The following is a 19,397-nucleotide window of genomic DNA, read 5'->3' as shown; positions in this document are numbered from 1 at the left end:
TAGACATCAATAAAATACTGGAGCTCAGAAATCCTGGGCTCTACTGCAGGGTCTCAGAGCAGCATGTGGTGTGGTGGTTAGATAGGGCCTGACCACAGCACCTATCTCTGGCATGCTCCGGCTGAAAGGCTCTGCTTGGAGGGACGTTGTGCAATCGCCTTGTCCTTGTACAGGGGGGTGGTGGCTGATCCTCGTGTGTGGGCTCGTGCTCGTAAACAGGAGCTGTGAAGTGAAGGAAATACAAGCAGTGCTCAGGAGAGGGGACCCCGTGTTCTCCGCGCTTCCAACCCAGTAGCCCTCCCTGAGGCTCCATGCGGGGGACTTTGTCCGTCTCTGGGCAACAGTCAAAATGCAGAACATCCCACAAAGTCTGGTACACTCTGGGTTCCTTTCCCCTCTTCGTCTCCAAGACAGAGCTAGAAACCCAGAGCAGCCCCCCACCTGGGTGGGGTCTGGGACTCTCCTACGTGCTCAGTGCTGCCGCGCCTAGCAGACAAACTCCCATTTTCCACAAGGATTCCAGCACTTTGGCGTGTACACGCAGGACCCTGGGTACTCACCCATCATCCCGCTTGCCGGGCCTGGGGCCAGACGTGAGGTAGAGAATGGAGAATTGTCCCTTCCCTGCTGGCTCCCCCAGCAGACGCAAAGCGACACTCGGCTCTGACGATGGCCGGGCCAGCGGGGACCTCAGCCCACTGCTTGGGGTGCAAAAACCTGCTAGTGCTACTGCTGCCCCCCCCCCCCCCTCTCTTTCACCCACCTCGTGTGTCTTGTCCTAGACCAAGACTGAGCTCCCTGGGTAGGGCTCCCTTTGCGCGGGGTCTTTGTACAGCTCCTTGCACGGTGGGCCCTGAGCTAGGACTGTACTCACGATGCCGATGCAAATCCCTTGGGGCGGGTGCCAGACTGACACCTGGAGTGAAAATGAAGCAACTGGTGTCAGCTCAGAGCTGGAAGGCAGGATGGAAACCAGCGAAAAGGCACCAACGTGAGCCGAAACCGAACAGTGACTGTCTGTCCATGGAGAATACGGCCAGCGGGCTCCCAGCTCTGAGCCGAAGCAGGACGTTCAGGCTCATTCCCCGAGCCGAAAGGAAATGCCCATGCCCTGCCTGTCCTGTGATGCTTGGGACCTTATTCCAAAAAGTCATGGAGATTTAGTCAGTTACAGGGGACTGGACATGAACCACAGAGCATCAGCATCAAGACAGACACGTGGAGTTAGATACATGACCTCTGAAAATCAGGAGAGGAGCACCCGTGCCCTGGGCTGGCACGTCGGGGTGTAAACGCTGGGCTGGGGTAGGTGCCCCATGCCCGCGCTGGCACGTTGGCGCGTGGACGCTGTCCTGGGGTCGGTGCCCCGTGCCCTGGGCTGGCACATTGGCACGTGAACACTAGGCTGTGGTCGGTGCCCCTTGCCCGGGCTGGCACGTTGGGGTGTGGACGCTGGCCTGGGGTCGATGCCCCATGCTTGGGCTGGCACACTGGGGTGTGGACGCTAGGCTGGGGTCAGTGCCCCATGCCTGGGCTGGCACGTTGGGCTGTGGACACTCGGCTGGGGTCGGTGCCCCATACCCAGGCTGACACATTGGGGTGTGGACGCTCAGCTGGGGTCGGTGCCTCCTACCTAGGCTGGCACATTGGCACATGAATGCTGGGCTGTAGTCAGTGCCCCAGGCCCGGGCTGGCACGTTGGGGACGCTGGGATGGGGTCGGTGCCCCATGCCCAGGCTGGCACATTGGCAAGTGGATGCTCGGCTGTGGTCGGTGCCCCGGGCTCAGGCTGGCATGTTGGCAAGTGGATGCTGGGCTGGGGTTAGTGCCCCATGTCCAGGCTGGCATGTTGGGGTGTGGACGCTGGGCTGGGGTCGGTGCCCCATGCCCGGGCTGGCACGTTGGGGTGTGGATGCTTGGCTGGGGTCGGTGCCCCATGCCCGGGCTGGCACGTTGGGGTGTGGATGCTTGGCTGGGGTCGGTGCCCCATGCCCGGGCTGGCACATTGGGGTGTGGATGCTGGGCTGGGGTCGGTGCCCCATGCGCGGGCTGGCACGTTGGGGTGTGCAGATTAAGATGGGAAATGCAGCACAGGAGGGTGCCATGTTTTGACCTGCCTGCATGTGCCCATGTGGTCCCAGCCAGGCTGTGGTCGCTCACAGAGGCCACGTGGGTGCCTGGCCTAATGGATCTGGGGATACTTCAGCCCTGAGGCAGCATTTGAACTAATCCCGGTTTATGATCAAGGCCGTGAGGAGATTAGCGAGATCGTCCTGCTCTAAACAACAGCAGCCTCCTTAGGCAGCCACTTGCCCCTTGTCATCAGCACCCGGAGAGCTGGGGACACTGGGGGAGGGGAGGCGGGCAAGGATTATGGCGTGGCTCCAGGTGGGAGCTGTCCAGGGGTCCTGGCGCCCCCAGGGGCAGCCCAAAGGGAGAGCCGTCAGGGTTTGGCTTTCACTAAGGTTAGATAAGCAATAATCACTGTAAGTAGCTCTTCTCAAGCACCACTGGTCCCAGGATCGCAAAGCACTTTTCAGGGGGATGCCTGATCCCATTGTGGGGATGGGGAAACTGAGGCACGGATCCAGGAACAACTTTCCCAAAGTCACCCAGTGAGTCAGCAGCTGCGCTCCTTGCTCCTGCAGTGCCAGCCGCCCACAGCAGGAGGCAAGGCGTGGGCCGGGGGAAGCTCCCAGCTGCTGCACTCAGCCTCTCCCGGCAGGCGTCATCTCAAAAGGGGGCCAGGGCTCAGCCTTCAGCCTGGATTCCTCACATTCCCCAGCCGTGAGCCAGATGACGACTTTCAGCATCGACCTCCCTCCAAAGCGATTGGCAGCCCAGCGCCCTGGGCCGTTCGTGGTGGGGCCGCGCCAGGCTGACGAATTCCAGACGGGGCTGCTGGGGAATCGGAGCTGCGCTAATGAGGTGCTGCATCCTCGCCACGAGACGTTCGGGCACCTGATCCCTGAGCCTGGTTTCTACTCTGTGAGCGCCTGGACCAGCCCCGGAGACGGGGGCTCCTCAGCGAATGGGGATCCCTCGCTGGGGCATTAACGACCGTCTCTCGCCAGCAGCCACAGCAGGTCTTTGCTCCCTGAGCAGCGCGTTCTCAGACGTGGGGACCCCGGTTGTGGGCCCCGAAGTTCAGCTGCACAAACACTGAGGGAAGGGCGGGAGACTCCAGCGGTGGCTGCTGGAATCAAAGCGCCGGTCCCTGCCTGTGGGACCCAGCCGGGCTGGTGGGGGCCCAGGGAGGGGCCAGCCCAATGCCTGGCGTTTGCTCCATCAAGGCCCCTCGCCTGACCTTGGGGTCTAGCTCCCAGGTAGGTTTGGCTTTGGAAATCGCTCTAAACCCCTGTTGTTCGTCGTATCGACGTGCATAGCGGCAGCACCCAGACGGGCACGGCGGGAGGGGCCACGTGGCGAGCGCCCCGCTGAAGCCCTGGCCACCCCCCTTCTCTCTCTCCCCCCACTAGCCGGTGCAGTGCAGGGAGTCGCCCTGCACTCTGGCTCCGGCCGCGCTGCAGGGTTTTTTTTTGCTTGGGGCGGCCAGAAAGCCAGAGCTGGCCCTGAGGAGCTGTGAGCACTTTTCAAATGACGCTCATCAGTTCTGACCCCCCGCGTGCCCAGGGAAATCCCCGGTGCTGATCGGCTGCAGTTTAGAGCTGGGCACAGGGAATTAAGAGTCTTGCTTAATGAACAGAATGAATCCGTGCCAGAGTAGAGAATAGAACCCAGGCATCCAGACCCCCGGTCCGCTCTGCTCTAACCATTAACCCCACTGCCCCTCAGTCCCGCTTTGTGTCCTTTCCCCGACATTCCCGGGTGGGGATTTGGAGCTGGGGTCATAGGTCACCCGCTCTTTGCACCGGTAGAAGTTCCAGGCCTGGGCTGGATTTCAAACCCCTCCTGCTCAGGGGCGTTCGCCCTGCGAGAGACGCGAGGCCTGTTTCTGAGCCGGCTGCCAGTGGCCTTTCGCCCAAGTATGGCAGCTCAGAACTAGGCCCGGGAAGTTGGGCTTTGAGACGCCAGGGCAGGGCTGTTATTTCACAGGATCGTCCCGGGGCAGACACGTGGGGTTGTGGTCAAATTGCGGCTGCATTTGCAGCTGCAGCTGTGCGAAATTTGTTGAACAACATTTTTTTCTGGGGAAAAATGCAGCTTCGGTGACTCTGAAATGTTTCACGGCTTCATGTCGAACCCGCCAAATCGTTTATGTTGGAAACCCCCCCTCGCCCCGATTCGAACAAATGGAAATGTTTCGATTTTTTTATTCAAAAACTTTTCATTTCAAAATTCCCTTGAATCGTTTTTAAATGCTCAACTTGTAAACAAAACGTTTCCCTTTAGCCAAAAGGGGTTTAAAATGTTTTGCTTTGTTAAAAAATGTTGTTTTTGTTTTGACCTCAAACAACTTTGCCCATTTTTTGGAAAAATCCATTTTGTCCAGCCCTCAGCCGCTGCCCACCCTCCTGCCCACAATCTGCTCCCTTCTGGCTCCAGAGGGGCTGTTTCTCCCCCTGACTTCAATGGGGCATGGCGCGGGGCGGCGTCCCTGGGCACACGCGGCACCTGGCTGGATTCAGCCCCTGCCTTTCCTGGAAGGATTTATTACAACAGCAACAGGATTTATTTACCTTCCTGATGGGGAAGGGGGGCGGCATGAATGGAAGCAGATGCTGCTCAATTTAAGGCGGATGCGGCTGAATATGGTCAAAAGCCGGCTCCACTCCCGCCCCCACGGGGCTGCTGTGTTGCAATCGCTGAGCCACGGAGGGTCACCAAGTGCAGGATGAGCTCAGGGTCCGGGCTGACATGGGGGCCCCTCGAAACGGGCAGGACAGTTGGCACGGTGGTAGCGTTTTCTGCCCCCTTTGCCCAGCGTCTCGAATGAACCAGCCCCGGCTCTTTAGCTCCGGCTCTGCTGTGAGCGATGCGGCAGCGGGGCAGTGAGGACCCTTGTCAGGAAGAGGTGGTCGCGCTGCGTCTCCAGCGGGAATCAGCTGCTTTATGCCCACATGGAATTCCCCCTGCGGGGCACTTGGATGCAGCAGCCTCCTTCCTTCTTCACTAGGCAGCCGTGCAGCGTGGCCGTGCTCTGTTCCAGCCCAGAGGTGGCTGCATGGCCAGGGTGCGCGGAGTGAATCCGGCAGGTGCAGACGGTGTCGGGGGTGTGCACCGAGCAGGGTGGGAGCCAGTGATGGTAGGAAAACCTGGGTCAATGTGGCCTCTAAACACCACCGAGGATCTGAAAAATCTGAACCAGCGTCATGGCCCAGAAAACAGGTCCCTGGGCCAGGGATCCTGCACTTTGGGGAGAAGCTGCTTCCAAAGATACAGAACCAATGGCCTCCCAGGTGCCGTTCTGCTCTCCAGCCCCAGGGTAACCCCTCTGGGTGCAGCAGGGGGAGTCCTGATTTACCGCAGACCCCGGGCCTGCAGGAGGAGTCGGCAACACTGGAGCTCGGCTGGGGTTCTGCACACGGCCCTTTGAAAGGCTCTGCAAAGCCAGGCTGCCACTGCGCCTTCGCTCGGTGCAGAGAGGAGACGCCCACACTGCGCTCTCTCCCCTCGCGACTTTCCTGTTCTCCTCCCTCCTCGGTCTGCAATGATACGATCGTTCGGACGGGAAGCATCTCTTGGCTCTTTGTTTATGAAATGACAGCCCGGGCCTGGGGCAGCCAGACTATGATGCTCAGACTCATTGGCGTAGGACGGTCAGAAAGATTCATGTATCCGGCAGAGCGGCCTTCAGAACAGAGCTCTCCCCAGGAAAGCGGCTTCCAACGCCAACCCAGCCTGCCAGTATCAGATCATTGGCTTTGAGAGACATGGAGGTGGGGCTGCTGGGCGCAGCAGGACCTGATGAGCCCTGGATTGCCCTGTAAAGGGACACTGGGGTCTTACTGCCAGCCCGAGTTTGACTCTGTTCAAGGACAGATTTACAAGACTGGGGGTCAAAACCTCACAGCTGCAGATTAAAAACCCACTTAATGAAACTGATTGAAGAGGGAGGGTTTGCAGGATGTAACGTAGGGCTTGTCTACATGGGGAAATTGAGCAGAATCGCTCCCTGTAACGAGACGCGGATTCCAGAAGCGGGTTAAGCTAAACCAGAAAAAGGCACTCGGTCTGCAGCATGAGTGTGTCCACATGGGGAGCTATTCTGGATTTGCTCTAGCGGTTTAAATTCGAACCCTACCCTAATGCGGATTAATTTCCCCAGGTTCCTGAATCAGATTTTAAAATAGGGACAAATTCAGGGAGCCAGCAAAGATTTCTGCCCAGTTAGTTTCTCTCCATCCTCTTATCCAGCCCTTTAGCTTGGATTGAGCTCCGGGCTCTCCCAATGACTGCATGGTCTTGGGCAAGTCACTGGCCTGCTCTCTGCCTCGGTTTCCCCATCAGTCCTTATACGTGACTTCCTAGGTCACAGGACTTTGCCAATGGATGTTCATAAGGAGTTTTCAAGGCCTTGTGAAAGCGCAGGCAGCGCTCTCCAGCACGTTAACTGGTCAGCCCCGCCGGGGCTGGTCCTGGACCACGCCAGGAGAGTCGGTGGCGGACCCCAGGTGCTGCAGCAGGGCTCTCTGAGCCTCCCAGCTGGTACCAGGTTATTGCGGTTGAGCTCAGCAGGCCAGAGGCGTGAAGCAGCTGCCCTCCTCCAGCGAAGAGCCTGAGGGAAGCCGGGTCACAGGCCACGGGGCTTGGGAACCAGAGCAGGGTAGGACCTGGGTTCTCTTCCCCTCCCCTGCTGGGCCTGGCCTAGTGCAATCGCAGGGAGCTGGGCTTGGCCCGAGCAGCGCCCGGCACCACTGCTCTGGGTCCATGGACGGGTCCCACGCCAGAGCCCTACTGCTCTCGAGCACCCGGGCCTGGGTTGTGTCAGTCGCGCCCCAGCCCCCAGCTCCCAGCCCACGCTAGAGCTGGCGGGCGCGCGGGGGAGGGGTCCAGCCCCTGCAGACGGAAGGTCTCTGCCCACACAGGCAGGCGGCCAAGTGTGACGCTTGCCATGGCCTTGAGCCAAACCCCAAGGGCTAGACTGGACCCACGCGGGGGAGGGGACCTGCTGGCTGAGGGGCTGCCCAGGGGGGCAGCACGGTGGCCCCGTCCCCGGCTGGACTCCTCGAACCCAGGGCACTGGCTGAGGATCCAGCCACACCTCCCCGGGAGTCATCGACGCCTGGGTAAGGAGAGGGGTAAAGAGGAGCAAGGACCTCCGGATCGGGCCCAGGTTTTCAGCCCGTCTTTGCAGGTGTCTCCTGGCGGCAGCTCTTGCCTACAGCCACGGCTCCAGTGCTGGGCAGGGAGGGGCTGCGGCCACACCCCTCTTCTCTGGCCCGTGGCCCCTACGCGGGGCTGCTGCACCTGCTACCCACAGGCCAGACCCCCCAGCTCCTGGGTCCGTGCCAAGGGCTGCAGCCTGCTGGAGATTCGCCGCCCCAATCGCTCTGGCAGGCGCCCCTCACCGTGGTGTCTGGGGGCCAGACACCCCCCAGGCATTCGAATCCTGAGTAGAAGATAGAGCCTGGCTCCGATCTCGGCTCCCGTCGGGCTCCTAGCTTTGCCAGGCTTCAGGTGCCAATGGCTGAGCTCTGCATGGCCCTTGCTCAGCCCAAGCCCACGCGTCCAAGGCTTGGTCGCAGCGCTCTGGGAACTCGGGCCTGGCGCGACGTGCAGGGTGCAGTTTGGTGTGGCCATGGCGTTCGATCGGTTCCTGGCAGGGGAGCTGACCTGCTCCTAACAGACCCTAAAATCCCTCTCCTGATAGATCCCCCTGGACGATTGGACGTCCCACGCTGACACCCCCCACCCCGGACACCCTCAGCCACACCCCTCTGCCTGCAGCTGCCCGGGCGTTGGCCCTTCTGGCTACACCCTGTCGCCCCTTTCTGGGACATGGGCTCACGTCCTAAGGAGGCAAATGAGGTCCCGGGACGGGCGCAGGAGCTCGGCCGGAATCCAGGCGTCCATCACGGCGAGCGGCCTGGATTATTTAGGGCTGTTTGACAGCAGATGAGCTGAAAACAAGTTTCTTTAAACAATGCACCAATGGGGATTAGTGCAATCGTGTAAACATGCCCAAATGACTTTCCTTTGTGGAACGTGTTGCGTGTGCGGGGTGTGGTGGGGCTGCTAATGCAAACCAGCTGCTCGGCGTCTCCCGGAGAATCGCCATCTTCCCGGGCATGAGCACGTGGTGCCGGGTCGGTGCCCCAGCAGCGCAGGGCCCCTCTCTGGATCTCCTTCTCCAGGAGGCTGCCCAAGAGGGCGAATGGTCTCCAGGCTGCTGAGACAAAGGGACTAGGACTAGACTGAGACACCCTCCCCCAAACTCATCCCCAAGCGGCCTATTGGTGCAGGATTGGAACCAGCAACCTCGAGGGGAAAGCCGCCGTATGCCTGTACTTACAGTCAGTGCCCCGAGCCAGCCAGGTCCCGCTTTGCAATGTTTTTTCCTGAAAAGGACAGATGCTCAGAACTCGCTCGTTCCAGCTGTAGCTCCCAAGGGCCTGTTATCCCTTTCTGATCCGACTGGCTAGCCAACAGTCAGGGTCCTTTAGGAGGGGAAATTGATGATGAAGGCTGGTGCTTCTTTTGCGGAATCCTGTTTATTTACAAGGGGATGTACAAAGCCCGGTTTCCCTGCACACTGCAGGAATCAAACAGCGGGCGACCATTTCTTTGGTCACAGTTCCAAGCCCCTCTTAGCCAACACTCTGCCCAAAAGCTCCCTCTTGGCTTTTTGCCTGGGCCTTTTTGCTCCTCCGTGTGTTTCTGCTGCTTCTCTCTCACACATGCCGGCAACTTAATCAGTCTCCCACTCTTGTGTTTTGTTATCTGACCCCTGGGAAGCCCCTGGTGCGCCTCCTACTCCAGCCTTCCATGTGCCTGTGCTTTGGGTTGTCGCACTGAATGCTTCATAAAGGAGCGTAATTGTTTCTTACCTTTCTCCTGAACGAAGGCAGCTGTTATGCCCACTAGTTTCGAGGAGTTTGCCCCCAACTACCAGCCGAAGAGGCCTTTACAATGGCAGCCCAGTACCATCTCCGCTGCACGTGCCTGGAGCAAGGCCACACCAGGGAACCCAGCCCCAGGCTGTGTGCAGCTGCTATTGCGGGAGCAGCTACGGCCAGCCGAGGATGGAGCCCCTGTGTGCCAGGCGCTGCACGGGCAGAGTAATAGCTCGAGCTGGCCCCGGCATTGAAACAGACCCGACCGGCCTGGGGCGGGGCAAGGGGCGTGACAGGGAAGCAGAGCGATGGTTGCAAATGTCATGCTAGTGCCGGGATTTTGGGGGTGGGGGGTCACTAGACGGGGAGGAAAGGAGGGATCAGGGCCATGGCGGGGCTGGGGGGAGGGAGGGAAGGCAGGGCAGGGAGTCGGCGCCAGCAGCCAGTGAGCACAGGGACAGGCGGCCAGTTGAAGCCGCAGGATGGATGGCATCACCTGTGCCCAAGGGTCCCTGCTGCAGAATCTACTTGTAGGGCTGCTCTGTGGGGCAGCCCTCTGGGCTTGCTTTCTTCCCCAGCTGCCCCGGCTGGGGACTCCTGGGGGGTGGGGAAAGATGGTGCCTCCTTGTAGCTGGAGAAGGTGGCACTCGCCGGGCAGACGCTGCTGCTAGGCTCCAGCCCAAGGCTGCTGGCAGTTGCCCACGGCAGCGAGCGCGTCTCAGAGCACTGATCCGCAGGCTGTCTGGAGTGACCCCAAACAGGAGCCATCCCCTGCGCTCCCAGCCCACTCCCCACCTTCCCCAGCGCAACAGCCTCGCCCCTCCCACGCCCTCAGGGCATCCGGGTACCAACGGGCACAGAGACGGGCTGCGGCTAAGGTTGCACAGCGAGCGAGTGCCAACGTGTGGAAGAGAACCCAGGAGTCCTGACTGGCCCCTAAACCCAACCTCTCCGAGTTGACACGGGGCCCCCTAGCACGGAGCTCTGTAATGCACTGGCTGAGTGAGGTGGAGACCCAGCTAGTGGCTGGTCCCGCTAGACAATAAGAGCCTACTACTTCTGCCAGCGAAGGAGCTGTTCCGTGAGCTCGAGTGGCAGAGGCGTGTGCTTTTGGTGCCAAAGATCCTGCTGCCGGCGCTTGACTGGGAGGTTCGTGACACTTCTACCCGATGTGGGGTATCGCCCTAATGGTGCCCCGGGGACTGAGCCCCAGCCCTTGGCATCTAACAGAACAAGCTGGCGCTCTGGGAGTCACTGCATAGGCCAGCGGGAGCATGTGGGGAGGTGCTGGGAGCTGCTGGCCGGGTGAGCCAGGCGTGACACTGACTTGTCCCCTTTCTCCCCAAAGGGCTGGCGGAGCAACCTGGGCACCTCCTGCTGCTTCTCTGGCGAGCGAGTGAGCTGGTAGGAGTGACGCTGGTGCGGGGCAGTGCCCAGCCCCCAGGAGAAGGCCCCACCAGGCTGCGGCGCCGTGGAGCCCAGCTGTAGGGAAGCCTGAGGCTGGACTGCAGAGGTGTTGTGTGTGTTGGGGGAGCCGCCCTGCCAGTGGCCAGCGATGGAGGCCAATGGCAGCCTGGCCGGCGAGCTGGGCTCATGCTTCCGCAGCACCAACTTCAGCACCAGCCTCAGCACCAACCTCAGCGAGAAGCTGATTGTCTCGCGCTGGTTCTCCACCGCCTTCGGCGGCATTGGCCTTGCCTCCAACCTGTTTGCCCTCTGCGTGCTGGTCAGCTCCTCCCGGAAGATGCACAGCCGCGCCCGCTCTTCCTTCCTCATCTTCCTCTCCGGCCTGGTGGTGACAGACTTCCTGGGCCTGCTGGTGACCGGGACCATCATCATCTCCTACCACTTCACCAAGTTCAGCTGGATGGTGGTCGACCCCGCCTGCTACCTCTGCAACTTCCTGGGCCTCTCCATGGTCTTCTTCGGCCAGTGCCCGCTGCTGCTGGGCGCCACCATGGCCGGGGAGCGCTTCTTCGGCATCAACCGCCCCTTCTCCCGCTCCACCAGCATGTCCAAGCGCCGAGCCTGGTTTATGGTAGGCATGGTCTGGGCCTTCTCCTTCTCCCTGGGACTTCTGCCCATCCTGGGCCTGGGGGACTACACCCTGCAGTTCCCCAACTCCTGGTGCTTCATCACTCTGCTGCATGACGCCAAGAACGTCACCTTCTGCCTGATCTTCGCCCTGCTGGGCATCCTGGCCGTCGGCCTCTCCTTCCTCTTCAACACAGTCAGTGTGGTGACACTGTGCCGGGTCTACCACGACCGCGAGTCGGTGCAGAGGCGGCGGGACAGCGAGGTGGAGATGATGGTGCAGCTGGTGGGCATTATGATCATTGCCACCGTCTGCTGGTTACCCCTGCTGGTAAGGCCCCCACCCAGTGTCGGCTTCGTAACTGGGTCACGGGTGCATTCACCTGCTAAATGCTGCCCAGCCGTCCGAGTCCCCAGCCCCTGCCACGCTGGGCCCCCCAGCTGCTGGCTTCTAGCTGGCATTCGCTGCCCATGGGCCAGGATGCAAAGGGATCAGCAGGGGCCTTTATGGCCTTATTTTAGCATTCCAGTCAATCCCGACTTGCAGCCCCCATTAGCCCAGCCTTGGGCCCACCCCAGCTCTGCCGGTGCCCCTCAATCCCGACCTGCAGCCCCCATTAGCCCAGCCTTGGGCCCACCCCAGCNCTCTTTAGAAAAAAATGTGTTAATTAAATTTGTGACTGAACTCCTTGGGGGAGAATTGTATGTCCCCAGCTCTGTTTTACCCACATACTGCCATATATTTCATGTCATAGCAGTCTCAGATGATGACCCAGCACATGTTGTTCATTCTAAGAACACTTGCACTGCAGATCTGACAAAACATAAAGAAGGTACCAATGTGAGATTTCTAATGATAGCTACAGCACTCGACCCAAGGTTTAAGAATCTGAAGTGTCTTCCAAAATCTGAGAGGGACGAGGTGTGGAGCGTGCTTTCAGAAGTCTTAAAAGAGCAACACTCCCATGCAGAAACTACAGAACCTGAACCACCAAAAAAAAAATCAACCTTCTGCAGGTGGCATCTGACTCAGTTAATGAAAATGAACATGCTTCACTCCGCATTGCTTTGGATTATTATTGAGCAGAATCTGTCATCAGCATGGACGCATGTCCCCTGGAATGGTGGTTGAAGCATGAAGGGACATATGAATCTTTAGTGCATCTGGTATGTAAATATCTTGCGAAGCTGGCTAAACAGTGCCATGCAAATGCCCGTTCTCACTTTCAGGTGACATTGTAAACAAGAAGTGAGCAGCCTTATCTCCTACAAATGTAAACAAACTTGTTTCTCTGAGTGATTGGCTGAACAGGAAGTAGGACTGAGTGGACTTATAGGCTCTAAAATTTTACATTGTTTTGTTTTTGAATGCAGTTTTTTTTATGTAATTCTACATTTGTAAGTTCAACTTTCATGATAAAGAGATTGCACTACAGTACTTGTATAAGGTGAATTGAAATATACTATTTCTTTTGTTTTTTTACAGTGCAAATACTTGTAATAAAAAATAAATATAAAGTGAGCACTGTACACTTTGTATTCTGTGTTGTAATTGAAAATGTAGAAAACATACAAAATATTTAAATAAATTGTATTTTATTATTGTTTAACAGTGTGATTAATCGTGATTATTTTTTTTAATCGCTTGACAGCTCTAATAGATACATATATAGCAGCCGTACATACATTTCACAATGATTATGATGGGTGGGCTACTGGATCTCAGTAGAGATCTCACATGCCATCCTTTAGTGACCTGTTATGCATATGTCTGACCCAGGGACCCCTGTAGAACCCCATGCACTTCCTGTGCCCTCTACCCATTGGCATTGAGGTCCCTGGGTGACTTATGCCCACCTCCAGGCTCCCTCAGGCCCCCTTTCCTGCCCCCCCATCCTGGCTGTTGAAATTGACATATTAGACTATAAAATTTGGTTGTATCCCCTCCTTTGAACTGAGCCTGGATTCTTTGATCTTGCCTGGATGAGAGATGCTCTGCTGAAATCCTCCAGGATGCTTTACAAGTCGGGATGTGTATGTTCTGACATCCACAAAGCCTTTCCAAGGATAAATGGATACAGTCGCAGCTGAAAGAAGCGATGGAAACCAACTCCTGGATTTTTAAAACCTCCAGTCAGGTTAAATTCCGTGCTTAGCTCTTACTGTGATAAACACTATATGCAAACCTAAGCTAGATCTGAATAACTCATCATGAGCCTTCACAAAATTTGGCTCAGAATATTCCTAAATATTGAGGCTGCCCAGAACTAGATCCAGGCTCAGGGGGTTGTGACAGCTCTAGTTTGACCACAATGATATTTAAATCCATTACTAGTTGCTGGAAGGCTTTTACCTTTGTCAACACAAGCGCTTGGTTTAACTCTGCAGATCGCAGCCCTTGGCACTTTATAGCAGTTCGCATTTCCAAGGACTGCACAATATCAATTCATTAATAAAGCTGACAAGGCTTGCTGGAGAAACAACTATTAGGTGCAAAAATATTTGGCATAAGAGATACATGTCATTCTATTTAAAGATTCACTCGGTACTATTTTTTTCTTTGTCATTACAAGCCATATATCGCTTTCCAGGGTACTAAACATGCTTTCTCGGTATATATATTGTTCCCCTTTTGGGCCAAGTGGGTAACCAAAGTTCAGGGCCTTCTACGTAGTAGTTTCGGCTGGAAGAGGAAGTTGATACGGGAGTCAGGTGTTCCTTTGGTGCAATCTGTTTCTTTACAAAGAGCCTTGTTTCCCGGATCACAGCAGGAGGCAGTTTCTTTCCCCCCAGCCCTTTGCAGGACTCAAAACTCCTCTCAGCTTTTCTCAGAGCTGCACTTCCAGCAGTTGTTCAGCCTCAGTCTGGCTTTATGCTCCTACTGTTCTCCCTAATGGTCCATTGACTTGTTCCCAGCTAGCCAGCCAGACTGATTGCATTCTGTCTGCTGGGTGTTCCCCAGGTAGTATAGACGTATAGTCAATATTCCTAACTTTAGATACAAAAATGATACATACATACACATAGGATAATCATATCCAGCAAATCATAACCTTTCCAATGATACCTCACATGACCTATCTTGCATAAAATACATTACAATGATATTACTATGACATCATCATATTATAACAATATTTCTATGGAGAATATGGGGCATCGTGTCACAGCCTAAGTTCCCTGTAAGCTGCGCGGCCACGTGGCTTCACAGCAGCCTATTAAGCGCTGTGCAGGTGCTCAGGGAACCTGCCCAGCAGGGACCTGCCACGGCCGGGAGAGGGGCGTCCCTACCCTGGCCCCAACTCAGCCCCGGACTTGCTGCAGCCAGGGGAGGGGTGCCGCTCCCTCGGCCCTAATCCAGCCCCAGACCTGCCGCAGCTGAAGGAGAGGCACCTATCCCGTGGCCCCAGCCCCAGAGCTGCGGAGCCAGGAAGAGGCGCCTCTCCCCCCCAGCCCAAGTGCTTGTGCGAGGAGAGAGAGGTGGGGGGAGTTCTCTCTCCCAACTGTAATCCCGGGGCAGCCTGCACCCCAAGACCCTCATCCCCGGTCCCACCCCAGAGCCTGCACCCCCAGCCAGAGCCCTCAGCCCCTGCACCCCAACCTTCTGCCCCAGCCCTGAGCCCCCTTCCACACGCCAAAGCCCTCGGCCCCATGCCCACCACATGAATTGTGTTATGTGCACCATTATGGAGATGATGTGTCACATAACAAAATTCATTCTGCACGCAGGAGGGAAAAATGGAAACATTGGGCACAGTCGCCATCGAGGGAACAGCACAAAGAACAGGCGAGGGCCTGTCAGGGCTGATTCCCCACTCTGACATTTCGAGTGCAGAAGGTGGGGGCCCACAAGGATTCTAAAAATTAATACTGGCCATTCCAGGCTGGTATTAAACTCCCAAGGTTACAGCTTCTCTCTGACCTTGGATGGGTAGATGCTGCCACCACCCAAGTGCAGAACCCCTTTGAGAGCCCAGGAAGGTGCAATTGGGAATTCCTTCCTGTGGGGTACCCTCAAGCCCCCCTCCCCCGCCCAGGAAGAGCTGAGAAAGAAAAACAAAGGAAATCAGCTGTTGCCACCAGCTAATTAAACAACATGCGCACAAACCTTTTAGGACACAAAAATCCAATCCTGTTCTTAAAAAAGTTAAATTTTATTAATAAAAAAAAGAAAGAAAATACATCTGGGAACTCTGGCTACTGCTAGATTTTAAAAGAGCAACTACAAGGATTAAGCACTAAGAATAGCCTTCTTGAGGTCCAGCTTAAAGGTTACAAGCAAAACAAAAGCACCTGGGGTTAGCACAGAGGCGTCCACAAGCCATAAAGAAATAAAAGGGACAAACCTAATCGCGTCTTCCTAGGCATTTCCTGATCTACTTACATAGCTGGGGTTTTAGATGAGTAGTTTCTAGGTATGATACTGATGATTTTTTCATACCTGGCCTAAGCTTCTTACAGCATAGCTCTGCCTGTCCACGTTTCCCTGGGAGAACATCAACAGACAGACAAAAGGGGAGTGTTTTTTCAATTTTAAAATGTTCAAGCCTTCCCATTGGCTCTTTTGGCCAGGTGTCCACTCTCTTCCTTTTACCTGTGCATAGCAGTGAGACTTTTTAACCCTTTACAGGTAGAGCAATTAGAGAACAGCTACTGAGAGGGATTTTATAGCTGCTGGCTGGCTGGGTGTCCATAAAAGGGAGCTCCCCCCCTTATATCTCACCCTCCTCCCCAAATCACAGACAGTGTTGGCCAGCCTGGTTCAGGTCGAGTCCACAGTGGCTGGGATTTCTTCCTAGAGGTTTAGGGAAACAGAGTTAATAAGATACATACAACTCTAATTTTACTACTAATTACATGAAGAACTAAACAGTATTTTCCACATGTTAAGGACTACAATGACTTAGAACACAGGGACATTTTTACCTGGCTGATTCTGGGAAACCTTCCCGGGAAAGAGCATCAGCCACGTTGTTAGAGGCTCCTGAAATGTGTTGTACTTCAGAATCAAAGTCTTGAAGAGTTAAACTCCACCAAATAAGTTTTTTGTTAGTCTCTTTGACCATGTGAAGCCACTTCCATGCAGCATGGTCAGTCTGCAGGTAGAAACGCCATCCCCAAATGTATGGGCGTAGCTTCTCCAGAGCATACACAATGGCGTAACATTCTTTTTCTCAGACTGACCAGTGGCTTTCCCTCTCAGAAAGTTTTTTGCTGAGGACCACGACAGGATGGAATTGTTGATCTGGTCCTTCCTGCATTAGAACTGCTCCTACACCACACTCAGCCGCATCTGTGGTCACGACAAAAGGTTGGTCGAAGTCCAGCGCCCTTAGTACAGGGTCAGATGTAAGGGCCACCTTAAGCCGGTTAAAGGCTTTTTGATACTTCTCGGTCCATTGAACTGCATTTGGCTGTTTTTCCAGGTTAGGTCAGTCAGTGGGGTGGCACTTTTGGCTGTAGTGTGGTACAAATCATCTGTAATAGCCAGCCAAGCCCAAGAAGGATTGGACCTGTTTCTTTGACTTAGGGAAAGGCCAATTTTGAGTAGCATTTACTTTAGCCTGTAGGGGGTTGATAGTTCCTTGACCCACCTGGTGTCCAAGGTAAATTACCTGTTGAGGCCTAATTGGCACTTTTTGGCCTTATGGTTAATCCTGCCTCCCTTATGTGCTGGAAGACAGCTTGGCGGTGTTCCAGGTGTTCTGCCCATGAATCTGAGAATATGGCCACATCATCAAGGTAGGCGACTGCAAATTCCCCAAATCCAGCCAGAAAGTTATCCACCAGTCTCTGGAAGGTGGCGGGTGCATTTTGCAGTCTGAAAGGGAGCACATTAAATTTACACAGCCCTACATGGGTGATGAAGGCTGACCTTTCCTTGGCTGGGTCATCTAGCGGCACTTACCAGTACCCCTTAGTTAAATTTAAGGTGGAGATTAATTGGGCACTTCCCAGTTTCTCCAATCGCTTATTTGTGCGTGGCATTGGATAGTTCTCTGGGCGATTTACAGCATTTAGCTTATGGTAGTCCACGCAAAAGCGGATTTCCCCATCTGTTTGGAAACCAGAACCACTGGAGATGCCCAAGCACTCTCAGAGGGGCGGATTACACCCATCTGTAACTTGTCCTTGATCTCCCTTTCTATCGCAGTTTTGGCTTGAGGAGCCATCCGGTAGGGTTGGCCTCTAATTAGGTGAGCATCACCTGTGTCAATGGAGCGGTGCGCCCGTTCTGTCCATCCTGGAGTGGCTGAAAACATTGGCGTGAAGCTGGTGCACAGCTCCTGGATTTGCTGTCACTGCTTACACCCAAGGCTCACCTCTTCTGTGCCACCGTTGCTTTTCCCTTCATAGTAGACTCCTTTAGGTCACTCAGCATCATCTCTCTCCTGGGCTGTAAACTGGAGAACCTTGATTTCTCGGGAATAAAAGGGCTTTAGAGAATTAACATGATATACTTTAGGTTTTAGGGTAGGGTCTGGGAATGCTATGAGGTAATTAACAGCTCCCAGGTGCTCTCCGACCATAAATGGTGCTTCCGTCTTATTGGCCTGGAGCGCTTTCAGGACCATGACTTGGTCACCTACTCTGAAGCAACACTCTCTGGCATGTTTATCATACCAGGCCTTGTTGCTCTTGTTGAGCATCCTGTAGGTTTTCTCAAGCAAGGGCTGGAGAGTCTTTGAGGGTTTTTTCAGGTTGGTTACAAAGTTCAAAATGTTAGTTCCTGGAGAAGATGTAACCCCCGCCCATTGCTGCTTCACCAACTGTAATGGCCCCTTAACCTCGCGGCCATACACAAGTTCAAATGGTGAAAACCCTAAACTGGGATGTGGTACAGCCCTGTAGGCAAAGAGCAACTGCTGCAACACTAGGTCCCGATCATTGGCGTGCTTATTCATGAATTTATGTATCATGGCCCCCAAAGTTCCACTGAACGTCTCCACTAGGCCATTCGTTTGATGATGGTAAGGGGCGGCAACCAAGTGGTTCATCCCAGGAGCTTCCCAAAGACGTTTCATGGTCCCTGCCAGGAAGTTAGTTCCCGAATCCATAAGGATGTCAGAGGGCCAATCTACCCTGGCAAAAATGTCTGCCAATGCCTGGCACATGCTTTTAGCCCTGGTGTTGCTTAGAGCTACTGCTTCCGGCCATTGGGTAGCAAAATCCATGAAAGTCAGTATATACAGCTTTCCTCTGGGTGTCTTCTTAGGGAAAGGACCCGGAATATCCACAGCTACTCGCTGAAGAAGCTTACAAGAAGTGGAAGATTGGACAAATGACCAGGGAGGAGTATTAAAATATTGCTCAGGCATGCAGGAGTGAAATCAGGAAGGCCAAATCACACTTGGAGTTGCAGCTAGCAAGAGATGTTAAGAGTAACAAGAAGGGTTTCTTCAGGTATGTTAGCAACAAGAAGAAAGTCAAGGAAAGTGTGTGACCCTTACTGAATGAGGGAGGCAACCTAGTGACCGAGGATGTGGAAAAAGTTAATGTACTCAATGCTTTTTTTGCCTCTGTCTTCACAAACAAGGTCAGCTCCCAGACTGCTGCACTGGGTAGCACAATATAGGGAGAAGGTGACCAGCCCTCTGTGGAGAAAGAAGTGGTTCGGGACTATTTAGAAAAACTGGACGTGCACAAGTCCATGGGGCCGGATGTGCTGCATCCGAGGGTGCTAAAGGAGTTGGCGGATGAGATTGCAGAGCCATTGGCCATTATCTTTGAAAACTCATGGCGATCTGGGGAGGTCCCGGATGACTGGAAAAAGGCTAATGTAGTGCCCATTTTTAAAAAAGGAAAGAAGGAGGATCCGGGGAACTACAGGCCAGTCAGCCTCACCTCAATCCCTGGAAAAATCATGGAGCAGGTCCTCAAGGAATCAATTCTGAAGCACTTCAAGGAGAGGAAAGTGATCAGGAACAGTCAGCATGGATTCACCAAGGGGAAGTCGTGCCTGACTAACCTAATTGCCTTCTATGAGGAGATAACTGGGTTTGTGGAAAAGGGGAAAGCCAAAGTCTCCCACAGTATTCTTGCCGGCAAGTTAAAGAAGTATGGGCTGGATGAATGGACTATAAGGTGGATAGAAAGCTGGTTAGTTCGTCGGGCTCAACGGGTAGTGATCAACGGCTCCATGTCTAGTTGGCAGCCAGAATCAAGCAGAGTGCCCCAAGGGTCAGTCCTGGGGCCGGTTTTGTTCTATATCTTCACTAATGATCTGGAGGATGGCGTGGACTGCACTCTCAGCAAGTTTGCAGATGACACTAAACTGGGAGGAGTGGTAGATACGCTGGAGGGTAGGGACGGGATACAGAGGGACCTAGACAAATTAGAGGACTGGGCCAAAAGAAATCTGATGAGGTTCAACAAGCACAAGTGCAGAGTCCTGCACTTAGGACG

The 19,397-nt window shown here is 54.9% G+C and overlaps 1 protein-coding gene across 1 annotated transcript in view; it reads left to right on the top strand.

Moving 5' to 3' along the window:
* TBXA2R (thromboxane A2 receptor) overlaps positions 1-13,962 on the top strand; it is a 61,325-nt gene extending 47,363 nt beyond the window's left edge. Inside the window, exons 2-3 of the mRNA XM_034755599.1 lie at positions 10,306-11,322; positions 13,954-13,962. Coding sequence (XP_034611490.1) covers positions 10,513-11,322; positions 13,954-13,962 — 819 coding nt within the window. The 5' untranslated portion in view covers positions 10,306-10,512. The remainder of the gene's footprint in view (positions 1-10,305; positions 11,323-13,953) is intronic.
* The last annotated feature ends 5,435 nt before the right edge of the window (positions 13,963-19,397 follow it).

This window comes from Trachemys scripta, chromosome 22, assembly GCF_013100865.1.
Source record: "Trachemys scripta elegans isolate TJP31775 chromosome 22, CAS_Tse_1.0, whole genome shotgun sequence".
In the NCBI taxonomy this organism is placed as follows: domain Eukaryota; kingdom Metazoa; phylum Chordata; order Testudines; family Emydidae; genus Trachemys; species Trachemys scripta.
The sequence above is the reverse complement of the archived record's forward strand: the minus strand, read 5'-3'. Positions and strand labels throughout refer to the sequence as shown.